This window comes from Lactuca virosa, chromosome 8 (assembly GCF_052849685.1).
Source record: "Lactuca virosa cultivar CGN04683 chromosome 8, Lactuca_virosa_CGN04683_v6, whole genome shotgun sequence".
NCBI lineage: Eukaryota > Viridiplantae > Streptophyta > Magnoliopsida > Asterales > Asteraceae > Lactuca > Lactuca virosa.
This window is the reverse complement of record NC_136433.1, coordinates 290,005,000-290,029,015: the sequence shown is the minus strand read 5'-3', so window position 1 is coordinate 290,029,015 and position 24,016 is coordinate 290,005,000. Positions and strand designations below refer to the sequence as shown.

Below are 24,016 nucleotides of genomic sequence, written 5' to 3'. Positions count from 1 at the left end.
TTCACAGGTATAAATGTTTGTCTATCAAATGTAAATGTTGTTGATGTGATTAATAAAGAATTTCACGCTTTCAACATAGAATTATCCCTCCATTCTGTCGTTTCTTCATGGTTATCTCCAACAAGAATCAGGTAAATGGCTAGCCATTTATTTATTCATTTGTACAATTAATGGATTTTTGTTGGACGCAGTTTCATAAGAGGTAAAATACCATAAAATATTGAATTATTTTTTACTTATACAATAACCGTAAATGATAATATTTACTTTTTAATGGAGGATGACTAATGTACTCACCCCATATGCATGATGGTGCTTCAGAGGAGGATGCAAAAGTCTTTGGTGACAAGCAACAAAGATCCCCTCTCCATTCCCGTCCGACACTTTTTGAGTTTTTGATTTTAAAACAACTTGTGTTGTAGATCTAAACCACCATACATGTTCATGTGGCAAATGGTGCAGTATGGGTATAGCGTGCGGTCATGCTATTGTGGCATCATGTTATTCAAACATCACATAATTAGTCGATATGGTTCATATATATTACCAGGCTGATGTGTTTCGAACTACGACGCAAAATGTGCACCCTCTTCCCCCTTCATCTGAATGAGCAATACCAGACGCATTGATGGTCGTTTTAATGCCTATGTAATTGCAATTAATTATGTTTGTAATTGATTTAGAGTGACTGATGAAAATTATTATTTCCCTAATATTTATTACATATTACAAAGATAGAAAAACATAATTTACAAATAACATAACTTATTAAACCTAAAAATAACAAATAAACAATTTAAAAATACGGGATATCTATTAAAATATCTCAACCATGTTCATATGGAAAATCAACCCCGTTATTTTACTGTCTGTATTCCACCCTTGCCAACTGGAAAATTACTTGTTCATCTTCATCCGATAATTCGTTGTCGATCTTGTTATAAATTTTTATAAACGTCTTCACCTTTGATCGTATGTTTAGAAACTTAATCTTCACCTCTTCTTTAGTTCGATACTCTGCAACATATAACTCATAGTGAAACATATTTTTCAATCGAACCCAACGTGATCCGTACATTAAATATACCTGATGACAACCATATCATCCTCAATGGTTATCCAAGCCTCAACGAGCGTGATCTCTTCTTCTCTAGTCCACGGTTGGGGTTTTCAGGGTTGATTATCTGCCATTCTGGAGGTCTAAAGGTTCATCAATTACATTCTCTTATTTATAGTGTTGCATTCCGAATTGCGTGTCATTCCGGAATTCCATTTCAGACTGACATTTCGGACATTATATCAATCACTCATGTCTAGTCAAATCAATCATAATGGGTTTTATAAAATCTTTATACACATATATAGATGGATATTTTATTGTAGTTATTAAACAATTTAAGTAAAGATATTACAACTATATTTTAAGAAGTAAAATAGTATTTGGTTATTAAAACAACCCACAAGCTTTAACATATTTAAATGAGTTTTGGAACCCGATTGACCTATTTGACCGATTAGAAATAAAGAATGGCCCAAATCAACCTATTTTTTTGTGTTGGAATTGCCACATCTACATCATATCATATTTACTTTCATGAAAAAGTAACTTAATGGATGAAACCATGATAAACTAATGGATGAAACCATGATAAACTGAAAGCTGATGGTTGATGTGGAAATTCTTTGAGAGGTGGTATTCTATGAGATGAAAGTATATATCATGACAATATTCACAATTTATGACATTGATTAAGGACATAAAATTTGGTTTCATTTTTTTTATCTTTCATTAATCATAATCTATGACATTTTTGTGTTAGTATATATTTAAATATGACAAGACATAACATTGTAACTTATAATAAAATTAATAATATTAAATAAAGTTAAGCTAAATATATTTGTTTCACAACAATGATAGTAGTTTTGTTTTTCAAGGAATAATAGCAAAGAAGAATATATTTGATAAGGAGAAGTTGCATGGAAAATTCCACAAGAAATATGCTTCGTGCATCAATCATGCCCCCTTTTTTGTGCGCTAGTGTTATTAGAGGGGTTTACTTTGTTGACTTTAAAAGTATTTGTGTGGAAGACTTTTGGCCAAATTGTAACGCCCGTGGATCCGGGCTAATCAATTTAGAGATAATAGGGGTCGGAAACGACTTTTCGACAAAAGATTATTTAGAATAAATAATCTTAATCAAGTTGTAGAATATGTCTCAAGGGTTCCGTACATATAAAGAACGTCGTAATCTGAGTTATAACGAATAAGTTATGGTCCGTCGAAGTTTTACGGCAAAACCGGCACGACACCGGGAGACGTAAATAGTGAATTTTTGATAAAAGACTTTTTAGCCTTAGTGATCTAAACAAAAGTTGGAGTATACGTTAAACCGAGAGCGTCCATAAAAAGAACGCCCAAATCTAACTTCGTATGAGGAAGTTATGAATTTTCTAAGATTTGGCATAGCAGTGCACAGCCCGAAACTCGAATTTTAGTTCGAGTGGTTTTTGGCCTACATGAACTAAATGAGAGTTGAATATCTCATTAATAGGAACTCAACGATAAAAAGACAGACGAAAACGGAGTCCGTATGAAGGAGTTACGAATTCTTCGCGGTCATTTAACAGTCTAATCTCCTCCTACTGTTAAATTTAAGAATCGGTCGAGAGATAGCCGACGGGATCTAAACGAAAGTTGTAGATCTTGTTTTTACCTACGCGTGGATATAAAGAACATCGAAAACGGAGCTCGTATGCAAAAGTTACGGGGTTTAGAAGTCGGCAGGGTGCTGTGCGAAATCGGGTGACGTGGCTGAATATGGGCCAAGGCTTTCTCCCCAAGGCAAGCCACTAGATGGTGACACCTGGCCATGGACTCGACGAGTAGGACCTCCTACTCGACGAGTAAAGCAAGATTCCAGCCTATAAATAGAGGTGTCGGGTTCCCTCATTCTTCACACCTTCCCAACTTCACTTTCTCTCTCTAAGCCCCCAAAACCCCCCTAAGCCTAGGTAAACCCCCTAGCACCCGAAGGAAGCCCCGAGGCTCCCGAAGCCCCGAGAAAAGAGCATTTCGGCTCGGGAACGCTGCTCCAGCGAAGCCCGGTTTTCGAGAAAACCCGCTGTAAGTGAGCTACGCCTAACCTATCTTTAGTATAGCTTATGTTTCAATATAGTAATGTTATTAGGAACTTATAATGAGTATTTGGGCTATTATTGTGAGTTATATAAGTGTCGTTATAATATCTTTTTAACCACTCGTGGTACGGGGAATCTGGTTTAAAGGGTCGCATAACGTTGTTGGATTTCAGAAGTGCTATATGCCAAAATGGTCCTGCCCTCCGGTGTTTTATGTCTGGCCCCTGTCCGTATATAGTGGTTAAGAAATATTGTTTCATGCTTATATAATAGTAATAATAGCAAGACTATTAATTAGTCTCGGTAAATATTAGACTAAACTCTAGTGGTAATGATACTAGGTTTTGTCAAAGGAAAATTGTGTTAAGAGTAACGAAGTGTTGTCCGAGTGTTGAGTCACCACCTTTTCAAGTGAGTGCATAGTTACTTTCATCTTACACATAGATATGAAGTATTTAATATAAATTACATGCTATGTGTGCATATTGTCTGTATACTTGCCGTCTATGCTGGGTGAAAGATTTTTATACATGTTTTAAATGATTTAAACTATATATGTATTTTATATCTACAAAATGTGTTGGGTAAAACATGGGTAGATGAAACAGTTGTTGTGTGACAAAAAAATAAAACGATGAGAGGTGATATAGACCATGAAATAAGGGTGAGAGGTGAACCATGAGAGAAGCCTTTTACCCAAGTGTTGGCCCCGTCATCTAGCAGAGTATGAATGACAACCACGGACTATTCTAGACAGTCCAGTGGAACACTAGCAGGCTCGCAACCTGTAGGTGTTATTTGAACTGTGTATTCACCAGCTGTACTCTAAAAACCCATTGACATGTATTGCGAGTGGATTATCGGAAACGATACTGTCGATAAACGAGATAAAAACCCATTGACATATATTGCATACAAACCCTGGAAACTATGGATTTAGTTTCTGTTGAGCAAACCCTGGCAACGATGGATTTCGTGCCTATTCCTTAGGATAATCCTTAGGAAAGAATGAACGATGAATAGCTAATTATTAGGGTAAATCCTTAAGAGTAAAGAAGATAATGGGGATGGGTAATTGGGTTAATTGTTTGATGATTAAACATAATAATTATATTATTGTGGGTTGAAAACCCTATGTACTCACCAGGTTTCCCAACCTGACCCGCTCAGTTTATTTATATCACGGGTGTTGATATGAAGTCACATTACACTGAGAGATTAAGGAGATATAAATCACTAGTGATAATGAATGTAAGTTCTGTTTATGCTTATGTTTATGTATTAACGATGACATCCCAAATGTTTTAAAATGAATAAAAATACTTTTCTTCGGAAATGCCTTGATAACATATTTATCATGTTTCACTGGGAACAAATTCCGCAACATTTTTATTAAAAGAGTTACTCTGATTTTTATAAAGCATAAACAAAATCGGTCTTTTCTGGCCGTGAAAATGGGGATGTCACAGTTGGTATCATAGCATTAGTTTAAGCGAACTAGGAATATGGATTTATTTCTAGACTTAAACTTAGAATGCTAAGCAATGATTGTGAGGAGTGTGTCTAATAAAATTTAGGTAATACACCTGAATAGACACAAGCACCAGCTAATTTAGGGAAAATGCCTAACATGCTTTTATGTGCTAAATGATTTATGATGCTAAATGTGTAACATCTGGATTTCCAGGTATTATAAAATGAGCATTATTTTCTAAGTTATGAGGAGTGACTCGACGAGTTGGCGCCTTAACTCGTCGAGTAGGATCGCGACTTGGTGACGTGGAAAATGAATGGACTCGACGAGTCGACAAGCTGACTCGCCGAGTCAGCGCTGTTGGCAGAAACCCTAATTCTTTCGGGCTTGGGCCTATTTAAAGGTACTTATAGCCTCCTTGGCCCTTCCCACCAGTGTCTTCGTCCCTTGAGAGAAACCCTAGAGTTATTGTGAGATAGAGAGGGTAAGAGGCTAATTGGAGGCCATTTCCTTGAAGAAGAAGGGCAAGAGTGTTGCAAGGATCTCAGAGGAGAGTTAGTGGATCTGCTTCATCTCCATTCAAGCTTCAGATCTGGTACAAGTTCTTGTCTCCCTAGTGTTTGAATAAATTTCCTTTGGTTGATGAGTTAGGGCTTGTATCACCATTTGATGGGGTTTTGGGTGCATCCAAACCCTTTTTCGGGCTATTTTGTAGATCTGGACCTTGTGAGGTCCAGATAACCAGAAAGTAGGTAGCTTTGAGTGAGTAACTTTGGAACCTTGAAGCTATGAAGCTTCAATGGAGTCATAATGGTGTATGGAGCAAAATACACCATGCATGAGCCTCAAGTTCAGACCTTTACGTGATTTTTGGGTGTTAGAAGGCCAGATCTATAAGTTAGAGAAGCAGATCTGACCTCAGAAGGTCAAATGAGTGTTGCCATGGAGGAGACTCGCCGAGTCCATAAGAGGACTCGACGAGTCGGATCGGGTTGCCCCGCGATTCGTGATCAGTGGTAATTCGTTGAGTGCAAGGTTAACTCGACGAGTCGAGTAAGGCCTTAGGAGGATTTAGAGGACACACATGGACTCGCTGAGTCACCTTAGTGCACTCGGCGAGTCTGGTCAAGGTTGGACCGTTGACTGGAGTTGACTTCAGTTGACCTCAGGGTTTGGTCAAGCTGATTCAAGAGAGGCCATGGAGGGGTAGAATGGTCTTCTACCCATTCCTTAGAGATGGAAATAAGAGAGTATTGATTAGAGATATTATCATTTTGATAGGCGGAGGCTAGATCGAGGATATCGAGCACGAGAGTTTACTAGGCATCACACGAGGTGAGTCTTCTCACTATACATTACCTAGAGTGGTATTTATGTGCATACCGAAGGGTCTTATGTGTTATGTGTATGATTGAGATCATGTGCATTGTGTTATGTGTATGCTATGTGTTATATAGACCGGACCGGAGGGTCCAATGACTTACGAGGCCAGAGGGTCCTCGATTAGACCGGACCGGAGGGTCCAATGATTTAGACCGGACCGAAGGGTCCAACGAGTGCAATGATATCATATATGTGGTTGCTGGTAATTTTTGTTGTTGAGTTTGGTGGTATTAAGCATTTTTGTTGATTGCTTTTGTGGTGTTTCAGGTGACTTGTTGATCATATTGGATGTCTCAGTGGTTATATCAAGTATCAAGCATTTATGCTGATTGCAACATCTTCTAAAGGTTAGTACACTTGACATGTTATGTTGTTCCTTTATGAAATGTGTGTTTGTCAATTGTCATGTCCCATACATTAGATACACTAAAATACATATACATGTACATTGATGTAGTACTTCCAGACCAACAACCTAAATCTACAGAGAATGATATATCAAGTCTTGTATGATTAGCAACAAAATATGTAATGACTTGTTTAATTTGATCAAATAGTGTTCTTGAGATCCCATCCTACATGTTTATGGTGTTTTAAATCTTTTGGGGAGGTTTATATAAAAGATTGGTATCATGGGAGGAGTACAAATAGGCAGTAGCAAGATCCATCATATGCAAGTCAATCTTTCTTACATTGTGAGACTGATAATGTATTAAAAAATAGTTGCTTCTACCACATGAGAGTATGTCTCCTCATAATCTATTAAAGTTGAATAATCAAAAACTTCAAGTTAGTTTTGTAAAACTTTTATATGTCAAAATCAAGTTTATAGTTTTTTGTTGACTTTAAAGTCATTGAGTTAAAACTTGTAGTTTTTCGTTGGTAATTTTTATCTCCTATTTTTCAACAAAGAGAACTCAGGTAGGTGCATTTGAGCTAAACTTGATTGTTGTTCATATACAATTTGAACAATCTATGGGGCATTAGGCTTGGGTGGAATCACAAATAATTGAATGAACAAATAAATCTAAAGAGCATAGCAATAGATAGATAATTATCATTTCACTATCATGTTTCTTTGGTCTATAGGATCAAAATGAATTATTCCAGCCCATTGTTTAGTTTGTATTTATAGACGTTTAAATGAAATGAAATTTGGTAAATAACAACATTGTGATTTAATAAAAATCAACAGTAGTTCTAATAAAGAGAGAGCACCAAATAATGTGTAAAGGTTATATGCAAACTTCAATTTTTTATGTCAGATTTTTTGTTTTTTTTACGTATCTAACAAGTAGTTGAAAAGTATTGATTCACCATTTCAAAGCTTCTTTTAAATTGATATTATTGATAATCATGAAAATTTATCTCAAAGCTTCTTTTAAATTGATAATATTGATAATCATGAAAATTTATCTTAAAGCATATTTGTGTTATCGTTTTTTTCCATCGAATGGTTATTTCATCGACTTAATAAAATGAAAAATCAATGTTTGTATTTTGTTTTTTTTTCGTTGGTTGAATAATGGGATTTATAAAATCTTTATACGGATATAGATGGATATCCTATTTCAGTTGGTAAAAGTAAAAATTTCAGGAAAGTTGTGATAAATTTATTTAAAAAAGTAAAATATTAATCTTTTAAATTTTAATAAAACATTTAATGACCCAGATCAGTCCATTTACCTATAAATGGGTTGAAATTGTTCCTCGAAATCATACTGTATTTAATTTCATGAAGAAGTGCAACTTAGAGGACCAACTGAGGATAAAATGAAAGTTGAGGGTTAAGTGGAAGCTCTTTGAGAAGAGATATTTTAGGAAATGAAAGTACCCATCATGAAAATCTTCATGATTTATGGCATTGATAAAGACACGGTTTTTGTTTTACACTTTTTCTCTTTCATTAGATTAAATCTGTGACGTTTTTATGATAGTACATATGTAAAAATTACAAAATATCAGTTATGGAATATGTTCATTAACATTTGAACTTATCATAAGAATTGATAATATTAAATTAAGTTAAGCTGAATATAGTTACTTCACGCCACTGTTAGTTAGACCGATTATTCATTCCTGAATTCCTGATACTAGTTTTGTTTTCCATGGAATAATAATAAAAGAGGGATATATTTTTTAGGGAGAAGTTGCATGGAAAATTCTGTAAGAAAAGATTTTTGGTGCATCAATCATGGCACTATTTTAGTGTGTCCATGTTATTTATTTGGGGGTTTACTTTGTTGACTCAAATTTCTTTTGTGAAAAATTGTGGCCAAATACATTTGTGTGTTCCTTGGGGCATAGAAAAAGAAACACAGTCCAGATCCAAAGCATACCAGTTTGTGGCTACAAACAAACTGTCCATAGACTTCCAAGTCTTGTGTAGTGACTTCTAACTGAATAGTAATCTTACCAAATATTCAATTCATTTTTTTTTATAGATTTGTTGTCAAATACACTTGCTTCTGCCATGGGGAATATACTTGGCCAAAAACCACTTATTTTGATCCTCAGAAAACGAAAAATAAAATAAAAAGCTCTTCTATATTCATTATCTCAAGGGTTATGATGCTTTAATATATAAATAAATAAAAGTGCGTTAGTTTTTGCACTAATCCCTTATTATATATATATATATATATATATATATATATATATATATATATATATATATATATATATATATATATATATAAAAGATAATATAATATCTTTAATTTAGAGTTGCAGAAGAAAGTATTTTTTAATTAGCTAGGCTTGTCACACCAACCTTGTCAAGTCAAATAATAACAAAAAACTTATTTTCTTGTAGTTAGTTTTGTAAAATGATTGAACATCAAAATCAAGTTTAGTATAATTTACACCTACTATTAACAAAATGTTATAAATTATCTTGGATTTCTTAAAAATCTAAATGCTTGTTTGCCAATTATTGTGCCTCATTTTATTTATAAATTTTTAAAGAATTGTTTCCATATGCAATTGCATCTGACATTGAGAACAGACTTGGCCATATGCCACTTTAATTTGATGAAGACAGAAATAAAGATAGCCTTGGACCACAAAAATACAACTTGTGGAGACAGATGTCCATTGACTTCAAGTCTTCCATGGCAATAAGGTGTTCTTCATTTGTGACATTATAAATCAACTGGTTTCTTCATCATAATAATCTATCACTTCATCATAACACAGTACCTTTCCACTTCAGCTTTCTTCTAAATTAAACTGGGTTAGGGAGGGTTGATAATGGGGACTCTGAGGGCTTTAGGGATCCATCTCATTTTCTTGTTTGTTTTTTTAGTTGCAACCAAATATACCTGTTTGGGTGTTGGAAATGTCACTGTTGTTTGCTCCCAGAAAGAGCGAATTGCTCTTCTCAAGTTTAAACAGAGCATCACAGATGACTCTAAAGGAATGTTATCGTCATGGGTGGGGAAGGATTGTTGCCTGTGGGAAAGAATCCACTGTGACAGTCTCACTGGAACCGTTGACAGCCTCAATCTCAGAGGAGATTATTATTTTGGTGGCGAAGGAGACAAATACTTAGTTGGTAATGAGGTGAACTCTTCTTTGGCTGAGTTGAGGCATCTCAAGTACCTGGACTTGAGTTGGAATGATTTACGTGGAAGCCGGATCCCTGAGTTCATTGGATCCTTCAAACAGCTGAGATATCTCAATCTCTCTTATGCTGGTTTTCAAGGTATTATTCCTCCTCACATTGGAAATCTTTCTAATTTAAAGGTTTTGGATCTCAGTTGGAATTATGAGCTGATGTCAGATGATATGTCATGGACTTTTGGCCTTTCATCACTTGAGCATCTCGACTTGAGTTGGGTGGATCTTGGCGGAGCAAAGAACATGGACATGGTGCTTTACAGTCTTCCTTCGTTAAAAGAGTTATGTTTGTATGACTGTGGACTTTCCAATGTCCATCTTGGTTCTTCTCTTAATTCGAGTAGAATACTTGCCAACATCAAACACCTTGATCTTGGCTCCAATTCTTTCAAAACTCCACTCCCTGGATTTTTCCGAAACATGACATCCCTTGAATTTCTGGATCTTTCTAAATTTAATCTTAGTTTGGCATGGAACTTTGCAAACTTGCTAAACATGATCCCTTCTTTATCAGAGCTGCACTTGTCACATTGTGGCCTCCATAACACACATCTATCTTCCTCTCATTTTAATTTCAGTACACTTTCTAACATCCAACGCCTGGATCTTAGCTGGAATTCAATTATAGGCATATTTCCATCTGTTTTCACTAACATGAGCTCCTTAAGAGTCCTTGGTCTCTCAGGAAACATGCTGAATTCTTCGGTTCCTATTATGCCTAACCTTCTACAGCTTGATCTTTCTTCTAACCAGTTTAAGAATATTGAGGATGTTGGAATCTGGAGACACTGTCACCTGAAACGGTTGTCTGCAGGGGATAATCCTTTTGAAATAGAAGTGATTGACTCACCGCAAAATGTATCGGAATGCTCTCAATATGCTTTGGAGAGGTTGGATTTAAGTCAGTCTTTGAATGTTCCGATTCCAGAAGCACTTGGAAGACTAACCAATTTAAGGCACTTAGATCTATCAATGAGCAGTTTGACAGGTCCAATCCCCGAATCTCTAGGAAGACTAAGATATTTAGAAAGGTTACATCTATCTAATAACCAGTTGATCGGTCCCATTCCTACATTCTTTGGGAATCTTTCCAGACTTTACCTTTCTTCCAACCAATTGAATGGTTCAATTCCAGAATCCTTTGGAAATCTAGCAGCTTTAAGACATTTGCTTTTAAACAACAATCGGTTAACGGGCCCCATCCCAGCATCTCTAGGAAGACTTGTTTCATTACAAGGAATCTCGATGTCTTCAAATTTGTTAAATGGGACTATTCCGGACTCAATTGGGCAACTTGCCAAACTCAAATATCTAGATATCTCAGACAATTCCTTAGAAGGAGTAGTTTCCGAAGCCCATTTTGCTAACCTTTCAATGTTGAGCTACTTGAATGCTTCTTCTAACACCAAGTTAACATTCAATGTCTCACGTGAGTGGATACCTCCATTCCAATTGGCACGTCTTGATCTCAGTTCTTGCAATCTCGCAAATGGATTTCCGCTGTGGCTTCAAAATCAAAGGAAATTTGGGTGGTTAGTGTTGTCGAATGCTTCACTTTCGGGACCTCTGCCTGCATGGTTGGGGAAGATGCCTGTCATTGGTTTCTTAGATCTCTCTCACAACAAACTTAGCGGACCATTGACAAACCTTCCAGAAATAGGATCGGCATTAATACTTGTAAATAACATTTTCAATGAGTCGCTTCCAAGGTCCTTGTGCAGATGTACATATTTGGAATTACTTGATCTTTCCAGGAATAGGTTATCAGGGAAAATCCCCAAGTGTCTTGAGAATCTGAAAGGATTGGGTACCATGATATTTAGTTCAAATTTACTTTCAGGCATCATTCCAAGTTATATAGCACATAATCATTCATCTTTGCATTGGTTAAAACTGAATGGCAATAACTTTACTGGGGAACTTCCTCAAGGTTTGGGGAATTTACGACATTTAAGAGTCTTAGATGTGGGTGATAATCAATTGTTCGGAAACATTCCCCACTGGATTGGAGAGAAACTGACAAATTTGATGGTTTTAAGATTACACGGGAATAACTTCACTGGAGAAATTCCTGAGTCTTTGTGCAAAATGTCGAAACTTCAGATTTTGGATGTTGGGTACAACAGCTTAACGGGTATCATCCCTCATTGCCTAAGAGAGTTGAAAGCAATGGTTAAGGGTGCAGAAAAGTGGTATGAGGGCACTTCTGATTCTAATGAGAATGTGATTCAGGTCATTAAAGGTGTTGATCTTGAATATACAAGAAATTGGGATATAGTTATTAACATGGACCTTTCGAGCAATAAACTTGTACGAGAAATACCTGTGGAGCTAACTGCACTTTCTCTGTTATTGGGCCTCAATTTGTCTAATAATCATCTCAGTGGGAATATTCCAGACAGCATTGGGAACATGACGAGGTTAGAATCTCTTGATTTATCTGGAAACGAGTTGACCGGGATGATCCCTCCAAGCATGGCAGCTTTGACTTTTTTGAGCCATTTGAATCTGTCACACAACAAATTGTCGGGACGAATTCCAACAGGCCATCAGTTGCAGACCCTTATTGATGATCCATCAATATATGCTGGTAACAGAGATCTTTGTGGACCTCCATTGCCAAACAATTGCTCAGATCATCAAGACCCAACAACATCAGCTCTCAAGAAGAAACATAAAGCAGCTGAGGAGTCGACCAAGGTATGGTGCTTTTACCTGGACATCATGAGTGGATTTGCAACAGGGTTTTGGGGTGTAATTGGAGTTCTGTTGTTCAAGAAAAACTGGAGTCGGAAGCTTTTCATGTTTGCTGAGGAAATCATGGACAAGATATACGTGGCAGTCATGGTAACAGTTGTTGCCAAGATAAAGAGAGGAAGAGAAGCAAAATAGATCCTCTGGAATGCAAGTAACTTTTGGGATATATGATGTTATTTTGATTTACTTGTGTTATTGTGGTTTATTAATGCTGCTATTAGGATTTTATATATGTATGTCATTTGTAATATGGGTGCTGTTTGATTGTGTGAGTTTTGCAACTTTTCATGGATTTGGTTTACGTATAATAAGATGAAGTTGTTAGATTAGATTACTATGATCAAACTGAATTTGTTTGGAATTCATAAAATCTAAGAGTCGTAGGACTTAAATTGGAATACCCTCCTCCTCTCGCTAGAGATGCACAAGAAAACCGGTTTGGCCCATCGGATCGGGTCTTTGTGCATCTCTACCTCTCGCTCCCACTCTCGACCTCCTTCATGCATCTACTGCTCTTCCACCAACCTGCTGCTGACTCTGTCACCTTTTATCTACATTGCTCCTAATAAAAATCAATCAGGTAACCAAGTGACTCTATATCTTTTCATTTATTTGGTTCTGCTTCAAACACTTGATCCCCTAATCATGGCATTAATGCGTTAATCTCATCTTTTGTTTCTTTATATATTTCTATTTCTTTGTTTCCCTTTCGAATTTTCAATAAACAATCCATCCATCTTCATTATATTTGTTTTGTATATATTTTAATTCAATGTAGTTCTTCGATTAGATATAGATGTGAAAGGGGATTTGTCTGTAATTCTTGATTTTTTACATCATTGTACTGATTTCGAGGTGGGAGTTTTGGCATGAACGATCCTTACGAGGGAAGAGGAGCTCCTCAGGCTATGCAGAAGTGCACATGTCAATGGAAGCTGAGATAGAAGGCTATGCAAAGAGAAGATGGAATTGGAAATGATGCAAGAAGTTATCAGAGTTACAACACAAAATCCCGATTCCTAACACGAATCAGTATACAAAATTTGTAAACGAAAAAATTCAAAAGCAGCAGTGGATACAACATTTGCTTCGCCAATAGCCACTTGAAAGTTCATTAAACATCCTCCCCAGACTTGATTTGATAGGTACCTGTAGATCGTGTCAGGAAAGAAAAAAAAATACTCAAACCTTGATTTTGAGATAGAACTGTTATCTCTTATTGTTTCTTGACAGATTTTGCAAATGGGTGGAATGTATCAGAACAAGTTAAATTCATATTCCAAATTCATTTGAGAAATTACATTTTATGTCAACATTAGCTTGAAATATAAATTATGTTAATATGAAACACCATAAAGTGGAATTGTTGCAAAGTTTATTGTGAGACAGCAATTTCATTTAAAAAAAAAAGATAATGATTTCTAACGACCATACGGTGAAAACTGAAGATCCTGTGCTACAAGAGTGGATTTAAGAATCACTGGATGGTAGAAACTTTTTGTTTTCTTTTAACATAAATTTAGTTACCTTGGTATAGAATCCCTTGTTGGTTACATCAAGTGTCACTTCCATCGGCTCATCATATCAAGTGTCACTTCCATCGCCTCATCATAGGTTTGCTTATTGCTTCTGATGATTAAACAAGCTTGATGAGTTTAAAGCTACAAGTTATCAATCATGTTATATCGTCATTTTCATTTCGATTTCTTTTGGGAGATCAAATTTAAATCCTAACAGCATAAACCAAGAATGATTTAACACTAAAAGTAACATTTGAACATTTTCAAAACCTCTTAAGATCATGTCTTAAAAGTAGAAATTGTTGGGGAAAACAACCTATGCTACTCTCACTACCAATACGGACAATGTGCTTTAGTGTTTACCCTTAATAGCACCATGCTAATATATGGTTTACCTATAGTAGCCACGTAATTACATTTCTTTATCGATAAAGGCAATGTGTTTTATTTATACCCATAATAACTTACTTACATTTCATTTTACTATTGGGCAATATTGTACTTTATTTCTTACATATTGTTGTTATCGTTACACAAATGTAAGTACATTGCTATTTTGGTCAAGGACTTGTAGGTCCATTGCTATTATGTATAAATAAATGCAAGTACGTTATTGTTAGTATTTTTTATTTATTATTTTTTTTTTTTTGTAAATATCAAATTAGATAGTTGATAGAAGATATGTAAGGGTGTTGCTATTATAGACAAAGAATGTAAGTATACTGTTATTATGGATGAAAAAATAAAATACATTGCATGTATTGGTAAAAGGAGTAAAATAATTATGCATTCGCCTCCGGTGCCACTATAGAAAATTGTATTATAATATCTTGTAGGATTACTATAAAATGCAAAAGCACATAAGTTATTTAACAGTTAATTTATATACTAATTCTACAACTAAAGTATAAGTTTTAAACATAAACCTAAAACTATGTCTAAGTTCAAACTAAGCAATTTTATGATTAAGAAGATGGATAAAGACAATGAAAACACACACAATGTTTCTCTGAAAGAACCACATCTACCAATGCCAACGACAATGTTAAATCTATTAGGATTCAACTTAACCCAAACCAATAGCTCCATAAATGGATTAACCATCAAGGCATGATGAAACATCCCAAAAATACAGTTTAAAAATTTCGTTATAATTTAATAATAAAACCACAAGTCATCAAATCATTCTGTCAAAACATAAATCTCATTGTTCCAAAACATTATTATCAGAGTGTAACATCTCAGCCTTAATAAACATTGGTGTGTGTCATTCGATCACCCCGAGCTCTTCCCTCCGCTACCGGAATTACCTGAAACCAAAACTATAAACCATAAGCACGAAGCTTAGTGAGTTCCCCAACCTACCACATACCATACACATATCCACGTACTGGGCCCCCGCCTGTTGCATCGGGACTTGCCCGGCATCGGACTCGCTCCGGCATTGGGCCCCGCCCGGCATCAGGCCCCGCATGGCATCGAGCCCCCGCTCGGTATACAAATCTGTCTCTCTTAGGCCCCGCCTGTCTCCGGACATCGCCCACTAAGCATATACAAGCATATAAACAGCACATAACAAATAAGCTAACATACTCTACAATAGTCCTGTACTGAGGCCTCGCCTATCTTGGGCCCTGCCCCTGTCCTGCTACTGATGAGTCATGAAACCCCATCCATGCTCCTGCTGTTGGTGAGATACGGGCCCCCGCCCACACTCACTCCTCTCCTATCTCGGACCTCGCCCCTACTCTACTACTAATGAGATACGGAACCCCGTCCATACTCTGCTAGTGATGAGATACGGGAGCTCGCCCACACTCACCTCCCTACCATGCACATACAATTATCACACAGACAACAAGTATTATCTAACATGCAACATACATCGGGCTTACCCCGACATCAGACCTCGGTTTGGAATATCATACATATAAACCAGTCTCGGGCACCCGCCCGACATCGGACCTTGGTCCGGAACATAATACTAGCATACAGTGCATAGGGCTAACCCTCGGGTCTTCCTACTCATAAACTACATAGGCCGACATTGTGGCCTTAGACCTATTCACACAGTGAGGAGACTCACCTTGCACAGCTGAAGCTCTGGCTGATACCCTCCTGATTGCTACTCTATCATCCATGACATGCAGATGGCATATAACTCATTCATAGGCAAGCAATATAATACTCCAAAATATATACTTACTAACATCGATGCAGTACCATAACAATAAAATCATGAATGAATATAACACGTAGTCCCAAACTATCATCCAGAAGTCAAACTAAGTCAATTCTGGTCAAAGTCAAAGTCCTGGTGAAAGTCAACCTTCCAAGTTGACCTTACTCGCCGAGTCAGCCTACTGACTCGCCGAGTTCATAAACTCAGAAACCCTTCCATTCGCGACTCGACTCGCCGAGTCACCCCATGACTCGTTGAGTCCTTTAATCTCCGAGTCCTAGTCATGTCCAACTCACCGAGTTACCACTCAACTCACTGATCTGACTCATAACCAGAAGGGATTAGGGTTTTGCGACCCGACTCGCCGAGTCCATAAACAGACTCGCCGAGTCCACTCATGCCATCCCTATTCTGTCGATTGCAGCCCATTCCATTGTTTCCCAATAGTAGATCTGGACTCCTAGGGCTAGCATTACATGTAAAGTTTCCAACTTTACGTGCATGCAAGGTGATTTTGGCTCAATACAAGCTAGAGAGAAGGTTCAAGACAAGAATGCTCACAAACTGTTGGATATAGTGTCTAAGTCCATAACTTTATTTGGTATGTACTTGACCCGACCCGGCATGGTCCATTTGGGTTGCATGGCATTGCAATACTTGGATAGACTAAATGAGAGAATAAGGCACTTATGATTATTAATATATTATAAGTTCTAATATATTAATAATAGTATTATTTAATTAGTATTGATCAAGTATTAATCTAGTATTAATCTAGTGATCAAAGTGAGACTAATTAAATATATAGGGTTGATTATGACAATCATCAATTCTTTTATGGTGGATTAATGATCCATGGTTTATGGGTTTGGTTATAACCATATGGAGCTCCATGGATAGTCCATGGGAGTTACAAACCCATGGGTCATGAGAAATCAAGAGTCATGACAATTAAGGGCATTCATGTGTAAACCCTAATTGTGACAACACTATAAAAGGAACCCTATGGCTAGCAAAATCGTGACCTAGTGTTACTAGAGAGGGCATAACCGATTTTGAGTGCTAGAAGTATTCTCCCAAGTTATTCCAAGTTTTGTGGTGTTGTGTGAAGCATTTGAGGCACAACATTTGGGGTGCTAGGCTCACAAAGTCTTGAAGGAATCCAAGCAACAACAAGGTATGTATTTCTACTAGTTTTATGTTTTATGTAATCCCCATGCCATGCTAGTTAGGAAATAACCTTGAAAAGGACATTTGCATGTATATAGAGAAAACATAGATTCAAGGTTATTAGGGTTGCATGTACACTTAGGAAGTGTTAGAATGCTCAAAACCCATCAGTGGTATCAGAGCCTAGGATTGTTTTCTGTATACTTGATGCAAAACTGCTTAAAAATCAAAAATTCTGCACTCTGACGACTGGACTCGCCGAGTCCATGGGGAGGACTCGCCGAGTCCATGAACAAATTCATCCTACTCGACGAGTAGAATAATGCACTCGGCGAGTAGGAGCGTGCTGGGCAGTTTTTTCGAGTTTTGTTGCTGGAAATGGATTAAGATCATTATCCCAATCTGTTTTGGACTTGTAAAATTTGTTTTTCAAAATGATAATGATTATGTTAACCCATTTTACATGACTTTTATCAATTTTCAAGTATTGTATATGTTTATATGATTTTCTTGAAATTGTTTGATATGAATATTTGTTCTTATGAGTTTTTTAGAAGATCATAGGAATTTTGTGTAACTTACATGCTTGTTTAATTCATGATCTTAATGCTAATGATGGTGTCCATAACTTGTCCTCAAGTTATGGATAACCAAAAGTCACTTCTTTTAATTATGATTAAAGAACTAAAGAGGTTTCATAAAATGAAGAGTCTTCATTTTATGAACCATTAAAACTCATAAGTTACAAATTGAAGAGACTTGGAATAGTTTCAATTCTTGCCCTCAAGTTTTGGAATTTGAAAAGCCTTACACTTTAATTCCAAATTGAACTCTTAGAATTTTTTAAAGGTAAAATTCAAGCTTTATGGACTTCATTAAATTAATTAAAGTGTTTAATTAAAAGAGTTAATAATTCCATAAAGACATGGTTTAAGTTTAATTAAATTAAGTATAGTTTAATTAATAGATTAAACCACCAAGTATTTTAAATGTTTAAAATACACCCTTATACTATTATTATAATTTTAATTATATAGATATGTATAAGAATATGTCATTATTACCGTTAGTGGGCCTCATTCACGAAGCCGGTCTATAAGGGGGGTATAAGGTTGTTGCCTATAAAATGGTGACTTAATGGGTGTCCACTCTCACCCACCGCTTCCTTGATCGGTGGAGGGTCGTTAGCCGAACGGGTAGGATACGACTTTAAATACTCGTTAAAAGTATAATGAATTATAAAGTAACTATACATTATAAATTCCCAATCTTAGTTACTTTAGGAAAATGTGAAATTGGTGCTAGCCCATAAAATTACACTTTGTACCTTACCAAGTCGTTAGTGGAGCGTGTGTGGTTAACCGGCACACTAACATGGACTAGTAAGAGTGGCAAAGGGTAACTTGACTTTATTATAGATCGGTGGAGCGTGTGTGGTTAACCGGCACATCGATTAGGTAATATTGTTGAGGGTGCCAAGTCAATTTGTATGGTTATTCACACCTTGTTTGTGATCCTCGGCATCCCAGTCACAAACTTGAGAGGGCACAATCGAGATTCAAACATGCCATTGAAAGTTCAATGTATCTCAAAAGATGTAGGAGTTTCAAATCCAATTAAAACTTAATTATATTTCGTTTTTCATTGTGGAAATTGGTAAATCGTCATTTACCTACCTTTAACTATTTTATAATTTGGATTACGGCATCCCTCTTCCAGTTATAAATAGGTTATTGGGTCCTAGCCTTAATATTTCATATTGGGTGTTATATTAAGGACTTTAAATCAACTAACTTGAATTTCTCCCATTATAGATGTCTAGTTTAGACAGCTATGGTCTTCCCAAATCTTTAGGAAGAAGCTTTCTAATGAAGATGATATCCCGAATGGCAATCAAGATGAAAGATCAATCCCTTTGTTATGCATTAGTGGGACTGGAAATCATACTTCACTTCCTCCACCTCCTCCAATAAATCTCCTTATCCCACAAGTTTCAAGACATGATAAGTTCTAAGTCACTCAATCCCTATTGGCAAACAAAGTCTATATGTGCTTAGGTCTTGGAGATTAAGTCACATATTGACAAGCCGGGAGAGTAGGGTGTCGAAGTCTCAAGGTAGCTGGCTGTTGACTTGGTCACTCCCTGATAACAGATCACGACATGACCCTTAATGATCTTACCTATTTGCTTGATGATGCTGAATCAGCAATGATTTGGAGCATTGGTAAAGCAAAATTTGATTGGAAGATCAACTTCCCAAACCTCCATGGACATTGACAATGGTAACATTGGAAGTCCAGAAAAACTTTCTCTTCCCAATTGAAAGGGATTGGCCATAGTCAACTCGGTTGACCAAATGGTAAAGAGAAAGGCTAAGTCTGTGATAGTCCCATGTACCGTTTCCAAAGAGTCCATATGTTTCTGTTGCCAAAGGAAGGGCATTGGTTGCGAAGCTGCCAAATTTACCTAAAAGTCCATAAGGATAGTAAAGTCAAATGTTTGACTCTACTTCAGGTAAAGTCCATTGTCTAACTCTATTAAGTTTCTATTCTGAGATTCTTATTGCATGATGTGACTGGGTCACATGTTGATGTTTTAAGAATCAAAGAAAAGTGAAGAAACTTAAAGGAAGTATATGCTGATTCTGATCGCGAAGAGGGATTTTGATCGCATGGTTCGGTGATCAGAATTTTGAGCTATTACTTAAGAGTTGAGACATATTGCTTAGGAATAGATAACAACAAGGTTTTCATATGGGTTGTAAGGATAAGTTTTCCGCAAAGTTTTAAAATAAAGAAAAGTTTTGATTTTATTTATTTTAAGTATCCTTACAATGGCATTTGTGAAAAATTGTTGATTATATGTTTCCATTAATAGCAATATTTGAAAGTGGATTTGATTCTTTCATTTGTGGTAGTATCATAATTTACCAAATAAGGAAAGATTATCATCGCCCAAGTTTCAGTTAGATAGAAACTTGGAATCATGCAACTTGTATTGTATGATGAATGAGAAGTTTTCGTCTTTGGGAAATTAAGACTAATTCCTTGTTCACATGTACATGTGAGTCAAGTGAAGGACTAAAAGATTGGGTACACTTGGTTGTGTGCTGGTCAGGTCCACCACAAAGATAGATAAGATTATTCGTTATGATTTACTAAAGTTTAGTAAATATGGTTATGCTTACGAGTTTAAGTGTAATTCTGAAACATTGGAAAAGTTTCAATGTATGGCAGAATGAATAAGAAGAATCAAATAAGGCAGAAAGATAAAAGTTTCTCCAATCTGAAGAGATGGGAGAGTACTTGTGTATTTTGTTTTATGATTATCTTAGTGATTATGGAACCATATCACAATTGATCCTCTAAGGACACCTTAGTGTGTTTGTTGCCTGAGGAGAGGAATCGTGAATTGTTGAAATGGTTAAATCAAAAGATAATTCATACTTCGTGCCAAAAACAAATCCTGGAGTTATACTCCAAGATTGTAACTTGAGTGACATAGTCTTTAGAAAGTTCACAACACTTGTCAAATGTAGAGTAAGATGTTTCCTATTCTTGTACATTTGAGATTGGTAAGTTGTGATGTTTTGGATAAAACAAAGACCAGCTAAGACCAATAGTGAGAAGTGTTTAACTTGATAAGAATCCGCACTAGATCTTGAATATTTGTTTTGTCAAGGAATGGTTCTTGACAAAGAGAAGTCTTATATGTCAAGAGGATAGTGGGAGTCTAAATGATTCTGAAATAGTTTCAAGAACTAAATCAAGAGTTTTGTTAATCACTAGCCCACGACTTGAGGTTTGTAACCTATCGTGTTGACATATTCTTGTTTCTGTGTCTGTTCCAGTTGAAAGTTGATTATGCTTGTGAGTTCTATGAGTTCTCAATTGTTTGCATAACAACCCGGAAGCAATGGTGGGCATTGTGCTACCAGGTGGCAAGAAATTAAGATTGCACAAGTTCAGTCCCTATGAATTTGGAAGTGTCACTAACCTAGTCCTGTGATTATGGTTATGACAAATTCACATGGATAGGAACACATACACCACAAAATCTAAGTGTCATAAGGTTTCTCTTCGATTCATGAAAATGATGGTGAGGAAACGCTTCCACTAAGAAGATTTTAAGTAGATAGCGGTTGTGATATTTGCATTCTCATATAGTTAGTGGAGCGTGTGTGGTTAACCGGCACACTAACTAGTGAGAATTGCAAAAGGTCTAGACAAACATGTGAGCTATCTAAGGAAAGGTGTATGTTTTTGATAAAGTCTTATCAAAGCAATCTAGTATCAGAAATATGAACTTTGGTAAGAAAGTCAATAAAGTATTGATTTCTAGAAGTCCAGTAGATTTCTGAGTACATGTCAAAGCTAGTGGGAGCATAAAGTGTTATGTTGGTAATCATTATGCTAGTGGGAGCATGACGATTATGTTAAATATTGCAGGTTAGCAATGTTAATTATAGAAAACAAAAGTTTCAATTCGCCTTGAAAAAGTTGTTTTGCTATAATTAAGGGAGAGGATTTTATACTTCACTCCAATTCTACAAGCTTAGATTGAGAATTTAATCTACTTTAGTCAAGAATATATATGAATGTTATGTTGGAATGGTTTAACATAAGGGAATTCTATATATGTTGCGTTCTCAAAATTCGATTATGATTACGGCATCCCTCTTCATAGTTCGAATTATGAAAACATGGCAAATAAAAAATTTTATAGCATAAATCATGTCCCATATGCTTTGGGTATAGGTTTGATTACATGTGTTATAATATTCATCCATTCTAAATTTTCCAAATGCCTAGGGCATTAAGATGGAAAAAGGAATAGAACTGGAAATGACTAAAATGATTAAGCAAAGTTGTCGAGGACAATCTGAGGTTTACCAAAGATTGGTTGCTCATGGACAATTAGAAGTATAGAGTAAGGACCATATTGACATATTTTGAAAAGAGGCAACTCTTGTTCAGAAGTGATGGTCAAAATGGTAATATGGAATTGTCTCCATAGGTGGAAGTTATTCTTTGAATCTGTGTAAGATTAAAGAACTTAATGCTAAGAAGGATGTTCAAAGGAATGTACTTTGAATTTGAAACTTCATTTCCATGGAATTGTTTTCCATTGGAATACTTTGTAATTTCTGTTGCCAAGTCTTTGTGACTTCTGTGCATAGTCATTACAAGGGGATCATTGCATATAAGTTTAGAATCTAACAGATTACAGTAGATGGCAAGTGTTTGGTATTCTTTCATTTACAACGAGGATTGGAATTATGAAATTAGCATCATTGGAATATTGTCAATTGATCTATTTCACAAAGAGAGGACCATATGTAAACATAGTATGCATACTTGGAGTATGGCATAATTGTTGTTTGGAAAAACATAGTGTACATGCTTTGAGCATGGGACAACTAATGTTTTAATTCAAGCATAAAGTTGATTAATCGAAACATAAATAATGAGTAATCAATATGGTGCTTAAATAAAAGGTGTTTTTATTTACACTCAAAGTGTTGGGGCCATATAAGATTAGTATTATTCTTATGTTTCACTTTGCATGTTTTGACTTCCAGAATAATTATGTTATGGTATATATCATATTATTCAAACCATCCACAGTCAGTCATATGTTGGAAGTAAATATGAATCAAGACTGTCATGAATTTGGCTTGTATGATTTGTCTAAAGTGCTTTAGACAATGCAATGGTTGCTACAACATTCATGAGTACTCATAAGGGCTGAGTATTGGATTCAACCCACGCTCACTTGCATCACTTCATGGAATTTATCTCGAGTGATCGTGAGACGGTAATATCATATAAATCTTCAAACCTAGAGATATGAGTTGTTGACTATGAGTTGGTTATTCATTGATTGTACGAAAACGCATTGGTAACTCGATGTTATAAAACGTGCCTTTGTGAATAATTCAACAAGTAGTTAGTACAAGCATATCAGTCGAAGTTTATATGTTCCTTCTAGAAATAAAAGCGATATCTGGGCCCCTCGATGATTTGGTTTTGACTTATGTACCGGGCCCGGTCAGAACCTAATTGATGTGTTCAATTTAGTTCTATGTCGAAACAAATCAGAGATCGAGAAACAAATGCTGGACAATAAGTAAGACCATGTTCCATGTGTTTGTCCGGCTGATATCATGAGAACAGAGGATTGTATGATCACTTATCTTAAATGGCGTATCATCATCATCTCAGTTCCGAGAGACTTTGAAAGAGCTACGATTGCTAGTCGGATTTTGAAGTCATATTTGCAAATATAGTTATTAGACTTATCCAAGTGGGAGACTGTTGGATATAGTGTCTAAGTCCATAACTTTATTTGGTATGTACTTGACCCGACCCGGCATGGTCCATTTGGGTTGCATGGCATTGCAATACTTGGATAGACTAAATGAGAGAATAAGGCACTTATGATTATTAATATATTATAAGTTCTAATATATTAATAATAGTATTATTTAATTAGTATTGATCAAGTATTAATTTAGTATTAATCTAGTGATCAAAGTGAGACTAATTAAATATATAGGGTTGATTATGACAATCATCAATTCTTTTATGGTGGATTAATGATCCATGGTTTATGGGTTTGGTTATAACCATATGGAGCTCCATGGATAGTCCATGGGAGTTACAAACCCATGGGTCATGAGAAATCAAGAGTCATGACAATTAAGGGCATTCATGTGTAAACCCTAATTGTGACAACACTATAAAAGGAACCCTATGGCTAGCAAA

At 36.0% G+C, this 24,016-nt stretch overlaps 1 protein-coding gene across 1 annotated transcript; it reads left to right on the top strand.

Annotated features, from left to right (window-relative positions):
* The first annotated feature begins 9,134 nt into the window (after positions 1-9,134).
* On the top strand, positions 9,135-13,673 carry LOC145129807 (uncharacterized). The gene has a single exon (XM_079064624.1). The coding sequence runs from the start codon at positions 9,251-9,253 to the stop codon at positions 12,509-12,511; it is 3,261 nt and encodes a 1,086-aa protein (XP_078920750.1). The 5' UTR covers positions 9,135-9,250; the 3' UTR covers positions 12,512-13,673.
* Positions 13,674-24,016: the final 10,343 nt, after the last annotated feature.

Excerpts from the sequence above, each read along its gene's own strand:
- LOC145129807 (XM_079064624.1), top strand. The coding sequence starts at position 9,251 with ATGGGGACTCTGAGGGCTTTAGGGATCCATCTCATTTTCTTGTTTGTT.